Here is a 23,342-nt window from a genome sequence, read left to right as displayed (position 1 = left end):
CAATTCATAGTGTATTAAAAGATATTGATGGAAATAGATTAAATTTGATATTGCTATTTTATGTCTCGCTGTCATGCTATTTCTGTTGTAAACACGGTGTTGTGCTCAACACCATATTAAGGTAATGCATCAAATGACAGTGAATGTGAGGCACCAGATCACTCAAATTAGATTATAATAGCAACCCGGACTGTTGATGAATGGCAGAGCTACATAGCAGAAGTCATGCCAGATGAAAAGCATTGTAATAAACAATATGAAATGGATTGAATCGATCACAAAGAGAGAAAAAAAAAACCCAACTCAATCTGAATAATTCACGAGTGCATTTCACGTTATGAAACCTGAAACTACACTCAGTGTGCCTGCAACTGTGCTGCATATGCAGAACAAAGGTAATGAAATAATGTGAACCAGCAAAGCTTTAGCTTGTCATTTCCACTTTATACAACCCGTATTCTTGACTCATTTAAGATGTGTTCAACTTTGAAATTTTACTGTACATGCGGATGCACGCTTAATCAATTCTGATAGCTGCATTTGCCCTGACACATAATTTGCTCCATCAAATCATTTTCCTTGTGAGCCCGGCGTTTAGCCTTTGTGAAGTGGACCATTTGAAGGGTCTGCTTAACTACACCACTCCAGCGGGCTGATAAATGATTTTGATTCTCATGCCTTAAAGGACAAAATCCATCATTTCTTTTCTTCCAGAGGCAATTTCCATGATATGTCTTTGTGAGAGAGACATGCTGGTGATACAGTGATGTGTCTATGTGGAAAGAGACATAGGGATGAGTGTCAAAGCTCAGGTGCTGAATTTGCTCTTCTCTTTGACTTGGATAAGCAGCCACCCCGTGCATCAAGGCGATCAGCCCGAGTGAGGGATGGACTACCGGAGGAGCCACTGTCATCATCATAGGGGACAACTTCTTCGACGGCCTACAAGTCGTGTTCGGCACCATGCTCGTATGGAGTGAGGTATGATGTACTTTTTTGGAGTTATAGATTTGACTAATATTAAGTTATAGTGTGAAATTCAGCTAGTTTTATTTAACTTTCTAGCCAATAGCGTTAAGAATACAGACTCTCTAGTTTGTTATTACAGAGGTCTCATTATTTCCTTTTCTCTTCCTCTGTAATCTAGCTGATAACTCCACACGCCATCCGTGTCCAGACTCCACCTCGGCACATCCCCGGAGTTGTGGAAGTCACGCTGTCCTACAAGTCCAAGCAGTTCTGCAAAGGTGCCCCTGGGAGATTTGTCTATACTGGTGAGTCAAAACCTCCTCTTCCTCCCCCCCCCCCCCCCCTCTCTCCTCACTCTGTCTAGATGGAGCTCAGCACCAAGTACAGGCACTAATAATGAACTAACCAGGGCCCTGCTTGCTGAATGTTAAAAGTGTGAGATCTGCACTGCTAGGGAAAAAGGTATTTCGTGGAGGGGCTCCTACAAGTGCAACTCGATCCCCCGCTGACTTGCCGTCATACAAGGGGTGCTGCCAAGCTCTGTTAAACTCAAGCTGTCAGGATATCTCATTCTGCCAATTCTCTTCATCTGCCCTGTTGCGAGAGAGATACTGCTTTCTGCTAATTTGCTGATTTTGTAAAGCAAAATGTGGTTTCATTTTTTTCTTTTTTATGAATCAGATTAGGAAAGCAGTATCCAGGTTAAGTGCATGAGTGAGTCAGAAGCTATTCTCATGTGTGTTCAATAGGAATTCACGGGAGAGGAAGTGTGCAAAGAGACGGGAGAGACGTGAGAGAAGGGGTGTGTGTGTGTCACACTATAAGTAAGGGATCTGATTATCTTGGCTAACAGAGGGAAGTGGTGGTCTTATCTGTCATCATTGGTGAGGAGACAGAGGTTGCGGGGGTCAGAGCCTGTCTGACCTGGAAGCCTCTGTCTGTTCTAACTCTGATGGGCAGAATAAAACGGGGGCGTGTCAAAGCACTCTCGCTTCCCCCAGCACCCCCGAGCCTCCAGCACAGCTCTGGCCTTGAGCGCAGCAGAATTGCAAAGGGCCTGGACCCCCCCACCCCCCCCCCCCCTCGGAAACCCCCGTACAGACCCCTCCATCCATCCCGGGGCAGCTGTTTCTCATCAAGTCCCCCCTCTCTCGCTCCCCAAACCACCACTACCACCCCCAGCCATCCGTCCCCTTCTCCTCCAACCGTGCAGTCTGGCCCAGCTCTCCTGCATTTAACCTCCCTAGCAGGAGCAGAGCAGAGGCCAACAAGGCACCGGGATAATGAAACAGGAGTGTACTGTGGCTGCGTAAGTGTATGTGTGTCTGTTTGTGTGAGACTGTGAGAGCGAGCGAGAGGTAAAAAAGTGTGTGTGTGCGCGAGTGTGTGCCTGTGTGCACAGCACAGAGAAGGTGTATAAGTTAAGACATTAATGGCTTCTATAGCACCCTGGTGAAAGTACCAGGTCCCTTAAGAACAGACCCCATTAGTCACAGAGGCTAAGCGGATTGGGATGATTACCATCAGGTTTTACTGGGGAAACGTGTCCCCTTCTCTCTATCTTTGTTGATTTTTCACCCCCCCCCCCCCCCCCCTCTCTATTCTTCCTCCCTGTCTTCGCTGGGTTCCTACTCACTTCCAGTTAGTATAAAGATACAATTACCCCTGGAGGCAACGGTGGTACAATTGATTAGTGCGCTGAATTAAAAGAGAAAGTCACGAATAGACGGGTCCGGCTCCTCCGCTCCGCTATTCCCTGTGTGGCTCACCCTGATTGTACAAGGGTTGACGCTTGAGAGAATGAAACCGTTAAAGAGAGCAGAACGCATAACGCCACAATTAGGTACCACTGATTCCGTATGTACAGTAATTGCTAGGTGAAAGGATGTTAGCTACTTCTCTCCGACAGTAAAATGCGAATGGGCTGATGCATTGAGCGCAAGAGAGTGGATCATGTATTTAAGAGCGAAACAGCTCATTTCAAACCATAGCTTCTCCTTCTGTGTTACTGCACTTGAAAAAAATAAAGAATATATAGCACTACACGAGCAAATAGGTTTGAAATGACCCACAGTTACAATAGCAAATGACTTGGAACTGAAATGGGAATGCAGTGACACACAGTGCTATTTAGAAGGCACACAATGTTCCGGTGTCATATTGGAGAGCAACATGTGCATATCAAAGGTGTAGTTATCAAAGCATACGGCTTCAAGCGTGACTTGAGAGGAGTGCCTTTTTAGACCTTTTTTTTTTTTTTTTTTCATGTTGACTCTTCTTGCACCGCCACCCTAATTGTGGAGATTTAACTCGCTCAATTTAAGAAATTATCACAAATTACCAAGAGTCAACACAGAGGAGACTGCAGCCAATTCGAACAGCAGAGGGACACGTCCTCACTCGGGTTAGTACCCTGGAACGGCTCCAAAACTCACAATCCATTCTCAAAAACAGAGCTCCCTGTAATGTATGTCAAATACTCCTGTTGGCATTGACTATTGAATGTTTAAAGCACTAATGAGACAAACAGACATACTATATAAGACTTTAGTAGGCTGTAGTTTACTGACTGCTTCTGTACCGTTATTGGCACACCTTTAAAGGAAAGACATGCCAGCTATTTTTGCTATATCTCAGTCTATACCTTTTACCTTCTAACACAATGTTGTCCCTTGGAGCTTGCTAGCTTGTCCTCTGTTTAATCCATGTATTGGTTATCCATTGGTCCAACTGTCCGCAAGGTTGTAGAAAATCAAGAGGAGAAACTCCTGGCTGTACCTAAGGTCAATACTTTATTATACTTTACACTTTATTAAGCACTGCACTACAACAGTGCATGCTGGTTTGATGAGATGATTTCTTTAAAAAAAAACGTATCAATTTTCAGCCTAATTTGCAGCATCTTAACCTTTTTACTGCATTGTTACAGTGCTATATGAAAGAGTAAGTCATAAATAAAAACGTTGACCGCACAATTCATCCAATTTAAGCTCCTAATTGCATCATAGCTTTTGGTTTTCTATCTTGGCCAAGTTTCCACGAGAGCTCCCCTCCAGGGGCAACGATGCAGGCCCTTGGTAATATGGTTCTGCAAGCAGTCCTAACACACTCAGCCACTATTTATCCTAATCAGTGACATCCACATAACCAGGATTGCTTAAAATGAACCCCTTCCGCACCCCAGAAAACGCACATTTACCGGGACCCCATTTGTCATGGGTAAATTGAGGGTCAGTAAACTTCGCCTGTATCCTCCAGTGGGGATCCAGGACATGCATCATAACGTTAGGAGAGAATGATTGGCGAAGGCGAGCTGTCACACATTTGTCAGGGGGAAGGGAACATTATTTGCTAATTTCCCAAGCTGGGCACTGACAGGGTGCTTCGTCTTCAGACCTTTGGTGACCAGCATGTCTTCCCAGCTATTAGTACAAGTCAAGTGGTTTTTTTTTTTCTTTCTCCTCCTCACTGTAAAGCAGCAGTAATAGGAGCCACTCGTTCGACCTCACACGATAGCAGCATACTGGGTGAAGGATTTTTGGATGGAGGAGATGCCCCATACAGTGAGCTGCTCTTGCCAGGCCTTAGTTGAGTGCCAGACAGCCTTGAGGGCTGATGGATCACAAACTTTCCTTGTCAAGGTGACGCTATCGACTCCACTGCACCAAAATCTGACAAAATGGGTATGAGGCAGTCATTCATCAACATAAGGACAAAGGGGTCATGTGTGCTTCACTCAATACTGGTGGAGATCAAGAAATGTCAGCCCTGTAAGGGATGGAAAAGGAAGATGCTCATTGTGCAGGAGTAAGGTCTCTTTTTAGTTAAGCTTCAACTACAATGTGTTACTCCATGAAGGTCAAAACAATATCTTAACTCCTATGTCTTTACACCCCAAATGAAACCTCAGTGCAGCAAATCGTATATGTAAATAGTGATTTCCAGCTTTTTCTAAATTAAATTTTTCTCACTTCCTGTTCCACTCTCAGAAAGAGGAACACAACTGCTATGTAGCCTTCGCCCCCCCCCCCCCCCCCCCACACACAAAAACGAAATAAACAAACGCAGACATCTTTATCGGAGCACATCAGATAGGGCCTTGTGCTGTTCGGCCAGTGAATCGGGCCCATCCTTACGTCTCCTCTACGCCCTGCTGTCACTTTGAAGTCCCAGACTCAGAAGCTGATCAGATGTAGAGCTTCCTTTTCATTTCCTGTCCTGCAGGGTTGGGTTTGGTACTTGGTTGGTTGCTGGTCAGTGATGGGGTGTGGCCTACAGCAAAGATATGCTATAATCAAAGTCATTCACAGAGGTATGTAAACAGATCAGTTCGCAAACGCACACCAAATGCTTCATACAAGCATCGTGTATTTAAAGTATCTAAATCTACTGCACAGCATTTCAGATTTGAGACACTTTGAAATGTATCTGCAGATCCTTTTTTTGTTGTAAAGTCACCCTGCAGTACGAACTGTTGCAAGTAAGGATGAAATAGGCATTTATAAATGTCATCGCCACAGTCAAGAGGGTTGTAACCAGTTGGCACAACAGTTTTAGCATGTGTCAAAGCATGTTATCCACTAGCCCTATCCCCATACCTGCCTGTCTCATTACAACTCTGGTATTTAGCACCAGCTCCGCAGGAGTGGAGCAGACACTCGTTGCCAAGTTAGATGGGCCCGGTTTGAAGGCCTTGTGAGCTTGTGTGGAGCGCGACAAGGTTCCACGGAGGAAGGTCCTTGTGTCCAATTAGAGGGCTGACGTGACACGTGCTCGTACTCCCCCACTGTCAGGCAGCTTGTCAGGTAGGCTTTGAGAAGCACGCTGTGGCATTATTCCACAGCGTGTTATCAGCAAGTGACCTGTGAAATCCAGCTCCAGGAAATTGATTGAAATAAGCACTTGCAGTTGAGCATGTATTTTCCTCCATTACACCTCACTGTGAAATGTATTGTGGGTATCTTTCAAGAGAAAAATGAAAGTATGGCGGTGTGTTTTTTTTGTCTCTTAGTAAGAATGGTATTCATTGATTTAATTTTAATTGGACCCACTTTTTGTCCCACAGTATCGTTAGAGGTCTGTTTTGTAATGGCTCTTAAAATGGATTGTCCTCAGTAAGTCACAGCATCAGTCCTTTGCCACAGGAAAGACAGACAGAGGAGGCGGGGAGGGGGGGGCTCTTGATAGACGAGGATCTTTCCCCTCCTCCTCTTTTCTCTACCTCCTCTTCTTGCCCCATTTTCAGTATGATCCACACCCAACGGGCTTTAAAAGTACTCCACACACCCCTCCTCCTCCGCTGCCGCCTTTTGATTGAAATTCATCGGCAAGTTTATTGAGAAATGAATGAGGGAGGCAGCACGGTATTGACTTTGAGAGGAAAACACAACTCATCTTGAATGAGGGGGAAAAAGCGGCCGTAATTTAGCCGCCATCGATCTGTGCCCCGTCCATGTATTGATCTTCATTTTACAATATTAATTTGCGCTTGCAATCAGCTGTGAAGGGAACCCATTTGATTTCTGTTGGCCGGTAATGTGTGAAAGTCCGCCGTCGTCCTTAGAGAAGTGGCACACATACTTTAGATGTCATCTAAGAGGATTGAACAGGTGTCTTTGGCCCTTTCTAATAACACAGCCGATATGAAGGGAGTCTGAAATTATGGATGTGCAATCTGTAACATTGCTCCCTTTTAACCGTGTTAATTACATTTTATCTGTTGCAGGAGCAATATCTGCTGGAGACTGTTACTGTCTAGGGTTTTTTTTCATCTGTATTGGCTCAAAGTTCATGAAATTTCAATGAACATTGATCTGTCTCCATTGATTTATCCTAACTGCAGATCTTTGAAATTTTAATTTCCTGTTCATCTTGAGACTGCTGGAGATGGAATCACTCAGTGATAACTGGCTGCAGTGGATGGAGATGATATGGTCAGTGGTGAAACAGATGAGGTTTGCTCTGCGTGGGTTTGCTGTGAAAATTCCAATTTGGCTTGGTTTGGTTTTTTTAAGATGGTCTGTACATCTGCATGCGTGTTTTCTATTCTCTCAACCCTTAAATATATCGACCGTGGAGCAGTAGCATGACCTCTGGTTATCTTACGTTCTCTGAATGCACAGTATTCAATTTTAACTCCTTACAGTAACACTGAGAAGATATTCACGTCTCCGGTAGACACAACTACAGAGCACATCGGCGAGACGAGGTCATTACGTGAGCCGATGCTTTTCTGAACTGCATCCATCTAACAGACCGCAGGTGCCTAGAAGGCTCCAGTTAGACTGTTTGACAAGTCACAAATGCAATAACACTTGAATGAACTTCTGCCTGTGCTGTTTATCTGTCTCCCCCTTTCCAACTCCCATTCCACCTCTAATTTGTGTTAAGGGGAAAGAAAAAAATAACTGCTCAATGGTGTAGGAGGAGTGGAGATAAGCTCGAAGCAGTTAAGTATAATTAGCGAAAGTAATAGCTGGCAAATGGCAACAAGGCTAGGTTTTTATCTCCTGGAAAGATAGAGTTATCGTAATAAGCTGTAATGGCTGGCAGGAATGCTAGTACTCGGTGCAAGCCTCCATTCAGGCTCATAGACTTAACAAGGAACAATTTCCCTTAAATTTACTGCTTTGCTCAAACATTTCCCCATGTTTATACCCAGATACTGTAAGTCAATACATGTGTTCAATCCACTTCCATATAGACCGGGGGCACACAGTAGTGTATTGCCACGTAAGCACTTCTGGCTGCCAACGTCGGCCATGTTACACTGTTCCTGTAGAGCGGTTACTCATGTCCTATTTCTAGAGAACATGGAGAAGGAGCAGCAGACCACACTCAGATGCCATGTACACGCCATCCACTCTACATTTTAAGTGAAGTGGCTAGCTGGGGCGGCTAAAGGAGCTCTCAGAGAAAATGTGTTTTAGGAGCGTGAAAGGACGGAAAGATTATGGCGACAGATCAAAATAAGATTGGGGAAGTGCACATTCCAGGCAGAGGAATTCTACTGAAGCCCTACCATGGATGCACGTGCGCATGCGTGATATTGAAAATTGGAAATGATATGGTCACAGCTGCACAGCGAGTCATGCATTCCATTTCTTCATATTCTGAAACATGATCATTTACTCTCTAGAGTGAGAAAATGAACTGAAATATTCATAAAAAAAAATCTTGTGAACCTCCATGTGGAGGGAGCAAGTCTCTTTGTCAAGAAATCAGTTATAGCATGTTCCTTCAAATAAGTCTTTTAGTTGCCAGCTGTAAATTTTAAAACATATTTGCTGTCACTTTGTTGTCTCATTACTTTTGTTAAATGCTAATCATCTCTGGAGTAAAACCATGGAAACAAATATATGAACAATTATATCTCTGTATATGTACCGCAAGCGGGGTATAAGATGTAAGTGTTGTAATTGAACAAAGTATGCAACCTGTCTACATCAGAACAGAAAATGATAGGAAATGACAATTCTATTAGTCCATAATGTTCCCTTGGCCCCCCTTCCCATGTGCTCTTCATCTCTCCTGCAAAGTATTCAAATGCAAGCCCTGCCTTACCTCCCTGTGTCTCTTTTTCTCTAATTATCCATGAGGTCAGTAAGCAAAATGGGGAAGAAGCCAGGAGATCAATACAAATTATCCCTGAGCAAACCAGTGCTGACAGTTTGAATTGCAGCATATGTTTACCCAAAATCAGGCAATTTATCTTAATATCAGGCGAGTAATGCAGCAGGGGTGAGGGGTCACACAATCTCTCCACCTCATAATTACCCGCCTCTAAAACAGGAAAGTGGTATTGATTGGCCGCGAGCCGGGAAGCGGGCGTGACTGGAACGTGCGACCCCCCCCCCGCGCCTCCCCACCAACCCCTATCATACCTCCCCCCAGTCCCCCCCACCTTCCTCGGTCCCTCCTCCCCTTGGCTAGACTCCCCACCCAGTGCAGGATTTATGGGATGTGTGTGGAGGGTTTCATGTTTCCTTGCAGCGACTGAGACCCCTTACAGCAGGGGTAAGGGAGGGGGACACGCTCCTTCCACACCCTCACCCCCACCCCCTTTTCACCATATTGTGTTGGAAGGACGAGAAGGGCCAAACTCATTTTGGCATGCATGGAGTCATGCAAGGGCAGAGCAGCTAGATTTGCCTGTTATAAGCTTTAGAAGAGAGTAAAGTTTACGACAGAGTGTGAAGTCGGAACATAATGATGAACCAAGGATTAAAAGAGAAGCAGGGTGAAGAGGTGGGAGCAAAAAGGGGGGAAAGGCTGCTGTCAATGTGTGTGGTATAAGAAAAAGTGAGAGGAGACGACCCAATGACTCTTGTAAAAGCTCCGCAGATGAAAGAAAATCTTTGCCTGGAAGATATAATGTGCAGAGCGATCCGCTGAATACACACATAACACATTTATTGTCCGGATTGAATATAAGTGCTCAGTATATATCATCAGCAGCTCTTACAGGATTATTGACATTGTCTGTGTCTGTCTGCACCAGTGTACATGCTATGACTACAAAACTGTCAACTCATCAACTGACAGCACCGTTTAGCGCTAATGCAAGTCTCCATCAGCTGTCAAAAACATTTGCATGAAATCAATAGCAGATGGCGGTCTGTGTCACCAATTTCATTACGCCGGGGTTGTTACAAAGATCATCTCCATGATAGATGAGATGGCGACATGTCGACATGTGGAGATCATGCCCGACGCTTGGACTGCGGCTGCGGAACACTGAGCCATGTGCTAAGCCTATGCGGAGACAAGTTTAAATGTAATCCATGACACATTTAAATTCCTCCATATGCAGGCATTTAATCACTGTATATAAACCTTAAAAACTGCAGGAGAAAAATGCAGTGTAAACTGTTCTATAAGGGGACAGGATACCCTACCCTCCAAATCACATTCGTCATAAACGGCCCACATTTAAAGTGGGGCATCATTATCATTGGAAAGGCACATCAAACAGAACACCTCTCCCAACTTAGGTCTCGTCCTGTACTGTACGTCTCTCCGGCTGTGTTCCCAGCATGCCTGGCGGGTTGTGTAGGCCCCAGCTGAGGCAGAGGACAGGAGAGCGTGATGTATCACCCTGAGAGAGCCCACTGACAGCCTCTGATGATGGATGGCCTGATTATGGAGTGCTTTTTACACATACACAATTTACATCACACTGAGCAGCGGGGTCTGGCAGGGCTGCCGTGCACATACACTCTCTCAGCCGGGCACGTGCACTCACACACACACACACACACACGCACACGCACATACATACATGCTTGTGTGTGTACACATGTACGGGATCGCCAGAGTGCATAGATAAGAAAGGGGGTGGAAATAACAAAAGAAAGGGGGCAAATTCCTTGCTACAGCCTTGTCATGTACGATCAATACGGCAGATCAATCCTTTATTAAGGAGAAGATGGCGTTCCCCCACATTGCGAAGCGGACCTTTGTCGTTCCGGGACGCATGATGACATGTCAAATCAGATTTCCAGCAGTGTATGTTGTTGTGGCGTGGGGTTTATTCAGGTGTGCCTAGCCATTAGGGCTGAATACCACTGTATTTGCAAGCTAGATCCTTGCTATCGATTAGCACCTCGCATTGTCCATGCTTGAACACATAATTGCTCCATTTGATCACGGTCGAGCTGGCAATTACTGTATTCAGGTTTTGGCAGAAGTGGTGCATGTGTTTCGATTGTATGTGTGTGTGTTAGTACATGACCGCTGCACAGTATGTATGCGTGAGTAGGTACAGTATGTGTCTGTGTGTGTGTGTGTGTGTGTGTGTGTATGTGTGTGAGAGCATGCTTGCATGTGTATTTAGATGTTAGGGAACAAAAGAAAGAGTGAGACACATGAATGTTCATTTTCCTGCCGTGACTCCCCGGCTTGTGCTTCAGTGGCCCTGCCTGCCTGCCTGCCTGCGTGTGCGTGTGTGTGTGTGTGTGTGTGTGTGTGTGTGAGAGAGAGAGAGAGTACGGGGGGGCGTTCGCTTGCTTTCACATTCTCTGGTGTTCAGCAGGTTCAGCGAGCTGTGCGGTGTTAATGCTGAAATTACATGCTGAGTAATGAGTGATGGGCCAAATTACAGGCTGAACAATGAATAGAGGCAGGCAGCTCTTATTAGTCTCCATAGAAAGCCATTGATTTATGAAGCGCCTTGCTCGGCGGAGTTACTCTCCTGAAAATGATATCTACATTGAGAAGTGATGTTCTCTATTAAGTCGTTCCTTCCCCCCTTTACGCGTCTCTCCTCCTTTCCTCCCCTCCTTCTCTCCTCTGCCCTCCCTCCCTCGCCTTGTCCTGCCTATGAGTGTGCACATGATTGTTTAGAATCAGGCGGAGCTGTAAGGAAGCCTTCAATTACCCATTAGGACTGTCAGACATAAAACGCCCTGCTCTCACCAAAGTCTGGGTTATGATTCATTTACTTTGTGCCTCTGATTCATCGCCCAATATGCCTCATGCCCCAGATTACTATTTGAGGGGTGGAAGAGATTAATGGCTCCATGGGATCTGCTGCCGTATTTCACGGGCCCAGTGTTGCAGTACAGTTGGTGCAGAAGGGTGAAATGACAGCAACTTACACTAGATCAATGTGTGGACAGCCTTTCACAGATTATTAAAGCTCGGTTAGATTAAAAGACCCCCGCTATGTAGTTTGCTGTAGTCAATATTCTTAAGCAGATAAAAAGAGGGAGGGTCCCTCTGAAGGATTCTCAGAGTGATGTAGGTCATCACGGCTGTTAATGGAATGACACTTGGTGACACAAGTGTCAGAGGAACCCGTGTCAGTCTCCATCACTTGCCCCCCCCCGGACGTTTCATAAAACATCCTCTCACCCCAGAGGTCTCTTTAAAATTAGGCATTCTGAAATGACTTTTGTTCCGTAAACTCCAACAGATTACTCAATTAGTTTCTTCCTCTCTCTGGCAAAATTAGCCCTGAAATGATTCTAATTTTTCACCCCCCTCCCCCCTTTCCCTTTCTTTCTTTCTTTCTTTCAGCCCTAAATGAGCCAACCATCGACTATGGTTTCCAGAGGCTGCAGAAGGTCATCCCCAGACACCCCGGCGATCCTGAGAGGTTACCAAAGGTCGGTACACAGTCTCTCTGCAGCACAGACAATCACAGAGCAGCAACGCGACAGAGCCGTCTGGGTGATAACGCCTTAATACCCTGAATGTGACAAATAAACAAAACAACATTACCATCAAGGCAGAGCACTGTGACCCCAAACCGTAACAGCTTTGCTTCACATATGTGGCTTACCCACTAACCAGCGTGGTAATGGTATTGGTTTTGTGTGGGGAGAGAGGCGTAAACTCTCTGTGTGGTAAAATAGCTCAATCAGGCGTTTTCCTCTCCAGTAGTCTGTGGAGATGGTAATCTGGTCAGAAACGACGTCTGCACCCTCATTACCCCACTCATGTTTTCCTTTCATTTTCTGCAGCTCGATTTGGTTTAATCTTTTGTTTACAGAACCCTGTGCCGTAAACCCCCTCGTCTTACTGCAGCTAATAGACAAAGACTGCATGTTATTATGCTTTGGCTTTCTTGTTGTTTTCTTTTGAACCTGGGTGAAGGAGTTGAAAGCCACATCAGTTTTAGACACACTAGTGTGGCACATAAATAGGATGCCAGAATGAAACCATGAAAACTAAGGTGCACATGTTCTTTTTTTCTTTTCACTCCACTGCAGAAACTCTTTGATTCTTTTACTTTTTTCATCCCTTTGATTCTCTTACTCTCTTCATTTCCTATTGATAAAATCTAACTGTGTGTTTTCACTAATTGCCACCCTGCCAGTAACCATTTCGGTGACTGACGTTCCAGATGTGTCAAGTGTAATAATATAACTGATTACTACATTCAAAACCCCTTGGCATGTGGTAAAGTGGCGGCCACCTCAGAGTTTTAATAATACTGTAAAAACCTTTTAAGACCTTATCTATTAAATCCCAGCATGCAACACAGCAATATCATTAACGTCCAACGGACAATTTAATAAAGAACAGACTGTGTGGTAGCCATAGACGTTTGACCAAGGCAATGTGGAGAAATGGAACATCACAGCTAGTCCCTGGTTCAGTATATGAAGTGTTTCAATTAGAGTTAGTCCCTGTGGAGACAGGAAACAACACCTAGACATGAAATGTTGCTCTAATTTCAACTGTAAACGTAGACCAAAAGGTAAAGTACACTTGCCTTTAATATCCACATGGCTTTCACTATCTCCGCAGGCATCACTGGTCAATCTAGCTACACTGTTTCAATTTCATAAAGTCACAGTGTCTTTGTGACATCCACATCTTTGGAACAAAGCGAGCAACACTGTTAAACACAGCTTTTTTTTTTTTTATTATAGCAAAACCTGAATTCTTTCCTTGAATACAAAGCGTTGCCAGATAGATTTTGACACTGAACCTAAGATTAGTTTCCTGGGTTTGCATACACTTAATATAGCACGGTCTCCCGGCCTTTGCATGAAACAATCACAGAGTGAGATGAAACCCTGCACTTCCAATAAACAACATAAATATTTGATTTGCTCTCTAATGGACCCAAATATGGGGTTCAGGGGGCATGTAAATGATCCCACCAAGTGATTCGTCATTGTTAAGCTTGCCATCTGAGGGTCAGCTCACGGGGTCAAAAGCACATTCCCAATAAAACAGCCCGCGGCGAGCCGACGCTTGCATGTACATTTGGAATGAGAACAGAAACAGCATATAGAGAACAGCCATTACAGGGTGCAGGTGAGGTAGGGAGACTCTATAAAAAGAAGATAAAGCTGGAGGACGCGCGGTGTGCATTAGCAGAAAGGCAAATCGACACCAGGTCCACTCACCGCCTCTAACCCCCCCCTCCCATGACTTCACCCTCCAGTTGATAATATTACTGCGCTATATTGATTTCCACCAGCCTTCTCCCTGGGACCAGTAAGACACGTGGTAATTGTAAGGAGACAGAAAGCCAATATGGGAGTGCTCATGGATAGCAAGGGATGCACGCTAATATTGTTGCTACACAGAGAAAAAAAAAAGGGGGGAAGCTGCCTCTGATTGAAGTTTACCTCGTAATTCTAAGACAACATCGTAGATGACAGTCTGACCCTGTGGGAGGAGTGGAGATATAAAAATTCAATGCAAAGTCCAGGGTGAATATGAAAGTAATAAGTGTGAGCAGTCAAGTGATGAGAAAGGAGATTGGTTTGCGGGCATCGCGTTAAGTGAAGAGAGACTTTGGAATTCACCCTCCTTTTTAAGATCTTGTTATAAAACAATTTTCTATTCATAATATAAAAAAGACAATTTATAATACCATTTTGTGCCCTCTGGCAGTAATGGACAAATAGACTGGATATCACATTATATCACACTCAATTTCTCTCTTCTGTAACAAATTAGATTCATTATGAAATTAAAAGTGGAAACTCAATATTGTTTTATTATTAAGCTGATTGCTTTGGATTCCTTTCTTTCCTCCCAAAATGAGCATAAGCCCATTCTTTTCCAATTCTTTGCGTAATCCACAAGGAGAAAATATTACAAATGTGTTCATGTCAAGCAATTACCCATGTATTTAAATGAATCTCTCTTCCTGTGCTCTTTGAAGTACCTTCATCTAATGGCCCTATGCTTCTAAATGCATTCATTACCTCAGGCTAGAGCTAACAGAGTAATTGCCTTACAGTTTTATAATGGCATTAGCACTCCAAGCTACATAACCTAGGCCCTCTTTTATTAACTGTGATAATATAAATACAACATCCATGTTAATCTAGTGCTTGAAGAATCACGTTGGGCCCGTTTTAGACCACTTCTCCTTATTGTTAGATATTCTTTATAACACATCATTTGTTATGGCTTCCTCGGCATTAACACAAAAAAAAAACAAAAAAAAACAGCCTCTAAATCTGAGGTGATTTGTCATTCGAGCAGCCCCATTTAAGCAGTTGTTGAACACGGGACCTTTATGCAAAGCAAGGCAAACAATAGCAGAAATCTGTCACGCATTTGTCACAGAACAACAGAAATCATTTGAGGCCTTTAATTGTTTCAATTTAACATGGTGTGTTCTGATATGTCTCCATGACAAGAAAGCCAATTACACTTATGCTGGAGTAGTATTGAGATTTACATGGAAATGCCCTCAGAACACTATTCCGTGTTAATCGCATTCACAGCGTGAGCTGATATGCATGAAAGCGTCTCGTCAGAAGAAAACAAACTTCTTCCTTGATTGGGTGCAGCACTTCTCATCATCCTCGGATATGACTAGGCTGCACTTAAGCATAGCCTTGCGAGTCAGCTTGGTTAGTTAAGACACCACGCGGTAAACGACAGATTAAGGATGAGAGGCAATATCGTTTTCTCTCCTCCCTTTTCCAAGCTGTCCTTATGTCACTGCTGCAAAGTACCATATGGACAAGGAGGGAGAGGACGTTTTACAGAGAATGAAACATGGCTTGCGAACGCGACAGTCTTAATTGCTTTAATTGTTGTTTAAAATTGAGAGCCATGTAGGAGATCTTGAAATATGATAGAATAGATTATTGGTAATTATTAACTGCAGACAAAAAGAAAGAAAACCACTTTATCTCACTCAGCAAGAGAGAGAGAAATCTGTTCTGCCTGATGAGAACACATCAAGACAGCTGGTCCTCTCATTTAGTCTACCTGCCTCACGACAACCATAATTCTTTATTTGTATGCAAACTAGATGCATGCAACGTTGAGCATACACACCAATTTCAGAGGTAAATGCCCATTCTAAGAGCCACCCATCCGGTAACTTGGGGTGGATTAAGCGATATGTTTCTATAAGAGAGCATGGCATACGCTGGAAGTGGCTTCTACAGTGATTCATCTTGATAAATCAAGGACTGTGGTAGATATGCTCCTCAGGATGAAAGGGCCCATACACACACTCCGTAAACACTACATACGCTGTGCCTCGGAAATGCAGGCCAAGTCTTGGAGGCCGCTGTTTGAAGGCGCGAAGGCTGTGTTTACATTCATTTACGGCAGCTGCCGTCTTAATCCCACGCTGCTATTGCCAAGTGATGGAACACTTCAGACAAATTACCGAGGCCCGCAAAAGAAAACACGGCGAGTGTGGGAAGAAAACAAGCGCCATCTGAGATGTTTCTGGTGACAGATTTGCATTGCTTTTAACCAGGGTTCTAACAGCACAGTCGACAAATCTCTGCTTTACAGCAGGTGACAACAAGCGAGCATTTTTAAAACACACGCAACAGTCGTGTCTGCAATTTGCCTTTGTCAGATTAAATGCACTCCAAATGGAGAAGAGGGTTTTCATAGAGCATATTGCCCTCTGTATTATAGAAAACAAAGGGAGCAGTCTGGTTGCTTGAGAGGGATTTAATTGTAAGTGCTGAATTCAGAGAGCAGATAAAGACACACCAACGGGCCAAACCCCACCTAGCTGGAAGCCCGAAACAGTGGGGGGAATGGGATCCGGGGCCAACTCATTTTCAGTGTTAAGAGCCAAAGCAACACAGCTAATCCGCATTGTCAAGCGGGGGCAAGCATGCAGACATGGATAAGACCACATCCTGAGCATCCGTGTCCCCAAGGCACAAGCACCCAGCTCTTGCTGGATGGGAAGTCATTTGTGAAGTCCTTTGCAACAGCCAGTCAAAGAGGTTAATTGAAAAATTCCTTAATGTCATTACAACAGAACTAGATTAACCCAGAGCTAATTCACTTTATTGTTCTGAAGAGAGGGGACTCGGCGCTGAACTCCAGAGCAAACGTGAAGCCCAGAATCAGGGTTGAGGTGTTGTTTTTAAAGGACTATGCCAGTTTAATTAAGATAGGGAACATTATTCACTGCTCTGCATGGTTGGAAGTAGCAAAGTGGTAGTGCCGTATAAAAGCAGCACCGGAGCCTCTTAAATCAGGGTGGCTTGTATTTAGGCCATTGAATATGTAAACATTTGGAAAGCTCTCCACGACCCTGCTGCGTAAAGTTGTTTCTGATATTGTTTGTTACTGTACGGAACACTGGGGTCTCCACCGTAATCTGTTCGGGTCTTAACATTTACTCTTTCCTGTTTTCCTCATCAGGAGGTGCTACTGAAGAGGGCGGCTGATCTCGTTGAAGCCCTGTATGGAATGCCCCACAACAATCAGGTATGTATCCACACAGCTCTGCTAAAAAACGTACTGATAGTATAACCAAAGGGCATTTTCATCACTATATCTGGAACAATATAGGCTTCATGCGTTGTGAGTTAACCATATCGCCACGAACACATGCATCAAAAGCAACAGCGCAGCTATAAAAAAAACAACAACAACATAAATAACAAAACCTCTGCCTTCTCTTCGCTTTTCAGGAGATCATTCTGAAGAGGGCAGCTGACATCGCCGAAGCCCTGTACAGCGTTCCCCGCAACCACAACCAGATCCCCTCTCTCGCTAACACAGCCTCCCACGGCATGATGGGAGTCAACTCCTTCAGCAGCCAGCTAGCAGTCAATGTGTCTGAGTCACAAGGGAATGACCAAGGTATGTGTTTAGGGTACGGTGCCATAACTCAGTGATTCTCAAAAGGTGGGGTCCAGGGACCTGCTGGGGTCCTTGAGGGGATTCCAGGGGGTTTGCAGCCAAACAAGAAATAGTTACATTTCACTCTTTTTTTTTTTTCCTCTCATTAAAATGAGAAAAGGGATAGAAATTATGTTTTTGAACACCGGGTTCACTGCCCCATACTCACCCATAATATAGGCAGTTAAAGAGTCCAATTAAGTGCCAGATTCTTTTCTTATTAAAAGTTGCATCTGCACAACGTGCCGATATAAAAATGTCTGACTGCAGCAGTACATCCCCGTTATCATCTACTGTAATCAGAGAACATTTCCCTGGTAAACTCTGCATACCGAAGGAAAGAAATGAATGAACTTAAATTTCTATCTGCCACCCGTGTTTTTCAGTGGGCTACAGCCGGAACACCAGCAGTGTGTCCCCCCGGGGCTACATCTCCAGCAGCACCCCGCAGCAGTCGGGCTACAACTCCGTCAGCAACAGCATGAATGGCTACGGCAACGCCGGCATGAACCTGGGAGTGCCAAGCTCCCCTGGGTTCCTCAACGGATCCTCTGCCAACTCCCCATATGGAAGTGAGTAGCTTGCCACTATCGCACGCTGTAGTAGCACTAAGCTGCTGCTGATTTAATTCCAGCTCCCACATTCGTTTTCACGTCTATGAATCACTTCTGACAGGGTTATAACATTATTGATGGTGATAATATATTACTATTCATTCACGGGGGCTTGTTTAGTTTTAGCACTTCGGAGAACACACATGTAGCTCAGAGTAGAAGGATATTCATTTTTTATGTGTATTTTCACCATATGCCACCTGTATTTGCTCAACCGGACAAGATGTTGATGGTAGTGGCCTGTGAGTACTGATCGTGTATCCCCCCTGGCAGTAATACTATCCCTGCCTCACCTTAACTGCCCTCTCCCTCTCCAGCACTACTCACAGCACGTTCTCACTCTCACCCCACCCTCCTTTCCTTTTTCCCTCCCTATCGTCTCTGCAGTTAAACAAAAGAGCGCCTTCGCCCCTGTGGTCCGACCCCAGGCCTCCCCACCCCCCTCCTGCACCAGCGCCAATGGCAACGGACTGCAAGGTGAGCCCCCCTCACCCCCTCATCCCTTCCCCACGGACTACTGGTCAGATACCGCTGCTCAGGCCTCTGTCCGGTTTGGTGAGGGATTAATCATTACAAATATATGCATTTTGACAGGCCAATTTACACCTTTCAGTTCACACTTACACGCACTCACACAAAGCATGCCTACACACACACAAACACACACACACATACACACACACACATGCAAATATAGGACCGCAAGCGTCGTCTCACGTCTGCGCAACGCAAACATACATCCTTGTTGCCCTTTCATACAAATGATCCCCTCTGATGTCGCAGGAAAAGACCTTCCCAGAATTGTTTTAGTAATTATGTTTATTAGGTTTTGTGCATGTGTCATGACCAACATGATTACTTTGAAAACAAGCTTAGCCGTAGTGTGTGCCCCAAGATTAATAACATTGGGCTTAATGAAGTGGGAAATTAAAGTTCATCTTGCTACACGTTCATACTTATTAATACATGTTGTGCAGAAATTAATGAGCAATGCCTTGCCATCATCTGCGCTGGCAAACTTAAAAGCATTTCAACCATGACTCTACAAATATACTCAGAGCAATATAATAATATATCATCTCAGCACTCCACTAGTCGCCTAATTGTTAAAACGTGTGAAAGTACTGAATATATAAACTCGCACGGTGAGGTACAGTTGCTAATGATATCCTAAGCAGATGGCCTTCGTGAAATAACGGAAGCTACCTTTGATCTAGCCTAATCTCTCTGAGATAATGACGCAGAGGCGCGACTTGGGGAATGTGGAAGTGTAGGACTAATGCGCTGCACAGTGTTAGAGAGCAGAGGAAAGGAAGTGATAGAAGGAATCTGAGGGGAGTGTGAGGAGTGTCTAGTACTGTAGCATTGTGGCATTGTGGGAAGTGACCGTGTTGTTGCTCTGCCGTCACCGCGGCCGCGTCTCCTGGGAGTCTGGGCCACTGTTTGCCATTACCCCAACGCCAGGAGAAATATCACACATAGCAAGACTGGCATGCTGGGGGCTGAAATGTCAGAGCAGGAGGGAGGTTTTCAAACTCTCCCCGTAAGGAGGACGTGCAGCAGCAGGCTGGCGGACACGGCAAACACTCACAGGCACATACGCAAACAGGCACATTAAAGCATACATTCACGCACTGTCAGATGGCTGGACTCAGTCAACACACACACACACACACACACACACACAAACACACACACACGCGCACACACACATACATCCATACACAAACACTAAATTACAAAATGTTAATAAATGTTTTATATTTATATACATGACTGTTTTAGGCAAATAGACTAATCTGCTTTTTCCTTTATTTTTTTTTCAGCCATGTCCGGCCTGGTTGTCCCTCCAATGTAAATGCACTTTCATCATCTCAAGCACCAGTCTACACATTACCACTTCACAGGAGCACACAGCAAAAACGCTGGTATAATGTATAGTCAAACGCCCGTTCTGTTTTTAAAGATGAAGAAGACAAAAAAAAAAAAGAAATTATTTTTTTCTTTTCTTTTAAATGACTTTCGCAAACCTGCAGAAAAAAAAGGATTTCATGAGGAACAATATTTTTTTTTCTGTGGGAGTTTTCTTTTTTTATTTGTTTATTTTTTCCTCCCCATTTTATCACCCTTGAAGAGGACACGGGATGATGAAGGGTTTATTTTGTATACCTGTCGGGTTGTGCTTCGGCCTTGGATCAGTCCAATCAACCACGCATTCAATACTGGAAGGGACTCTGTGGACTCACCATCTGGTTGTAAAGTAAAAACACTGATGTACAGTACATTTGCCAATGAACTTCAGAAATTGTTTTTTCTGTTCCAACTCTCTTTTAATAGATTCACAACAGTTGTGTGTCTTTATAATGTGACTTTTTGTATTTTTATGTGTGAGAAAAATACACAGGGGCCAAGACAGTTTGAATTTCAACTGGAAAATATATGAGATATATAATGTAGAATTGATCTTAAAAGTACAACAAAATACGATTAAAAAGGGGTGGGGCTGGGTGGGTAAGGTTGTATCATGTTTCATTCCTGCATTTTAACTTAAATTTTGTAATTTATTGTAGCTAGAAATCATCTTCAAAAGTAAAAAAAAAAAAAATCCTCTTTGATTCAACAAGCACACTGATGTGTACAAAACACTGCTCTGTTGATGAATATGATGTACTTCCATGTCTAGAGCTTCCTTTTAAGCAAGTGTGTTTTGCCATGTTTTACAACTTTTTTGCTAGCACTGTATATTAATGCATTCCTAGGCTACTGTGAAGTCTGTTTCTTGTTGATGAGGAGCAGTCTCCCCCTTCTAGCTCCGACTCCCTTCTGTGTTTTATATGTGGTTAAAAATTGTAGACTATTGTGATATTGCCAAACTTGTGCTAAATATTTATACATCTGTCTTTTTCATGTTCTTTTAGATCGACAAAAAAACATTTAAAAAACAAAATTAAAATCCATTGACAACGTAGGAGTATAGTAGTTCATCGTCATCTTTCTGTTCAAACACACACTTGCGCTCACTGAGGGAAATTTTGTAACATATCAACTATAAATAATGTATTTATCTCTGAAATTTTGTATATTGCTTTTCATTATGTATGTATTAATCGTCATGCCCTTAATATAGTGATGCAGCACAGATAATTCAGCCAAGAACTGTTGCCTTCATTTGTTTTCTTTTTGTATTTGATGAAATGCAATGTGCATATATTTCACGTGTATCCTCAAAAATTTGTGTTACTCCGTCAAGACTCTCTGTCCATTTTTTTTAAAGGGGAAGTCAAACTTCATTGTTTATTTTTATATTGATTTTAAATTATCTATACAGACCATTTTGGAGAAAACTTTGTTGGTTGTATTGTCAAATAAATTGTTTGTGACCCATATGATAGTTGTTAAGATCCAATAGAGACTAATGTGCATGAGGGACAACCTTGGAGATAAAAAAAAACACTCCATTTTGTGGTTGTTTTTTTTTTCTGTTTTGTAGAATGTATAGAAGTCATTTTTACTCACCACTTATGACTCTGCCACATAGCTTACATGTGTTTACAGGGAAGAAAATTGAAAAATGTCAACATTTGGAATGGAAACAGAAATGAATAAGTGATGTTTTATTAAAAATTTTCAGTAAAAACACAATAGCTCCTCAACTGTGGACTTCTTCAGTTTTAAGTACAATCAGAACAAAGAAAAGAGACAGTAGAAGCTTCTGAAGACAAACCTGTGATTCGTCTGTAAGTTGTAGTGTTTAGACTTTGCCATAGAGATAACTGTTTGAAACCTGTGGAAAAGTGTAACATCCATAAAAGATGAAAACTGCTCTTTAGTCATATTCTTTCAGCAAAGCACTCTGACATTGTGACATATTCCTACTGGTCTTTGTATCAGCATATCCTGCATCTGTGGCACTTCAAAGGTTCATTGTAGTCATTCATAAACAGTGCGAGCTTTTTATTCAAAGCAGCCCAAATGGGGCTCATTCAAATCCCTCATTTCATTGCATTAAGCCACCTAGTTAATAAAGAATCAATACATTGAAAGAGCAAGGTTATCCTTTGTCTATAAGGGCTGGTATCGTTTTGAACCTCTTATAGTTTGAGCGCTGAAAGGGGGGGCCACTGTGAAATCTATACTCATCAAGTGGGTCAAACAGAAGGATAGAAGTGTATGAGGGAAGAATGGCGGTTCTCCTTAAAAACAACTGAGCATCTTATCTGGCATCCTGAGTGGTCGCGGAGAGCAGGTCACAAAATGTCAATTTCTCATCAAGGCAACATTGTCCGAGGCCACCTCTGCCTTTAATGCACAATTAAACGACGGCAAACCTGAGTGGCAATCAGCATATCACAGCTTATTATGTCAGGCGGCATGCACAGATCGCACGGCAGCGGTTCGGGAGATAGTCCAGGAGCTGCTGATAGCGCAAAGGACAGATGCACTCAAAAGAGCCATTTAATTTTCAGCTGCGATCGCCTTGTGCTTCAAATCATTCCCTCGATAATCCGATGTGTCTGATAACAATTGCCACACATCTGCTTCCTGACATTGCATTATCTGTTTCAGATACACGTACACGGGTTTTGGATCTATCGCCTTGCTCACCGCCGTCTCTGTTATTCAATGTTGCACAAACTCCACATTTATTTAGTCTTTACTGCCCCAACACATGAAACCAAGGAAACTGTCTCTCATCGCAGAAACAATAACCAACAGAGGGAAAAAAAAAGGCACAAAAAGAAAAATTCTGGGGGTAAAAGTGCAATCAAAAAACGACAAGCTCGCTCAGTTGTTGCCAGTTTTAAGAGCTCTGACGCCTGGCAGGCAGGCTGGAGGTACAGTATATTGTCTCAGCAGGTTTCTCTGTACCCAACGACCAGCCACTCGCTCTGCCACACCACTCAATCATTGTGAGAGCCTCTTTATTGGAGAACTCTAATGGCCACCCTCCACCATGATCTTAATGTGTGCATTAAATATTTATAAATCCTGGGTCAATAATGCCCCATAACCAGAGCCTGACAGACCCCCACCGTACCATGTGGCTGCCTCCCTCTCCAACACAGGCAAAGGTCAAGGGGTCATGCAATCAAAAGAGAGCGAGGCTCGCCACATCCATATGTTGCCACTCTTATCAAGACTTTCCTCAGTACTGGTTATCTGTCAAAG

The 23,342-nt window shown here is 43.6% G+C and overlaps 1 protein-coding gene across 6 annotated transcripts in view; it reads left to right on the top strand.

Annotated features, from left to right (window-relative positions):
- LOC116400410 (transcription factor COE3) overlaps window positions 1-20,202 on the top strand; it is a 65,471-nt gene extending 45,269 nt beyond the window's left edge. The window contains exons 9-16 of one of the 6 annotated variants that reach the window (XM_031878253.1): window positions 851-981; window positions 1,148-1,274; window positions 11,989-12,077; window positions 17,077-17,142; window positions 17,349-17,520; window positions 17,946-18,131; window positions 18,561-18,650; window positions 20,000-20,202. In XM_031878253.1, the coding sequence (XP_031734113.1) occupies window positions 851-981; window positions 1,148-1,274; window positions 11,989-12,077; window positions 17,077-17,142; window positions 17,349-17,520; window positions 17,946-18,131; window positions 18,561-18,650; window positions 20,000-20,031 (893 nt within the window). In that variant the 3' untranslated portion in view covers window positions 20,032-20,202. Of the gene's footprint in view, window positions 1-847; window positions 982-1,147; window positions 1,275-11,988; window positions 12,078-17,076; window positions 17,143-17,348; window positions 17,521-17,945; window positions 18,132-18,560; window positions 18,729-19,999 lie in introns of all 6 variants that reach the window. The other 5 variants (XM_031878229.1, XM_031878271.1, XM_031878245.1 and 2 more) reach the window with 5 other exon arrangements.
- Window positions 20,203-23,342: the final 3,140 nt, after the last annotated feature.

This window comes from Anarrhichthys ocellatus, unplaced genomic scaffold (assembly GCF_004355925.1).
Source record: "Anarrhichthys ocellatus isolate YVR2014 unplaced genomic scaffold, GSC_Weel_1.0 scaffold3, whole genome shotgun sequence".
In the NCBI taxonomy this organism is placed as follows: Eukaryota; Metazoa; Chordata; class Actinopteri; order Perciformes; family Anarhichadidae; genus Anarrhichthys; species Anarrhichthys ocellatus.
The sequence above is the reverse complement of the archived record's forward strand: the minus strand, read 5'-3'. Positions and strand labels throughout refer to the sequence as shown.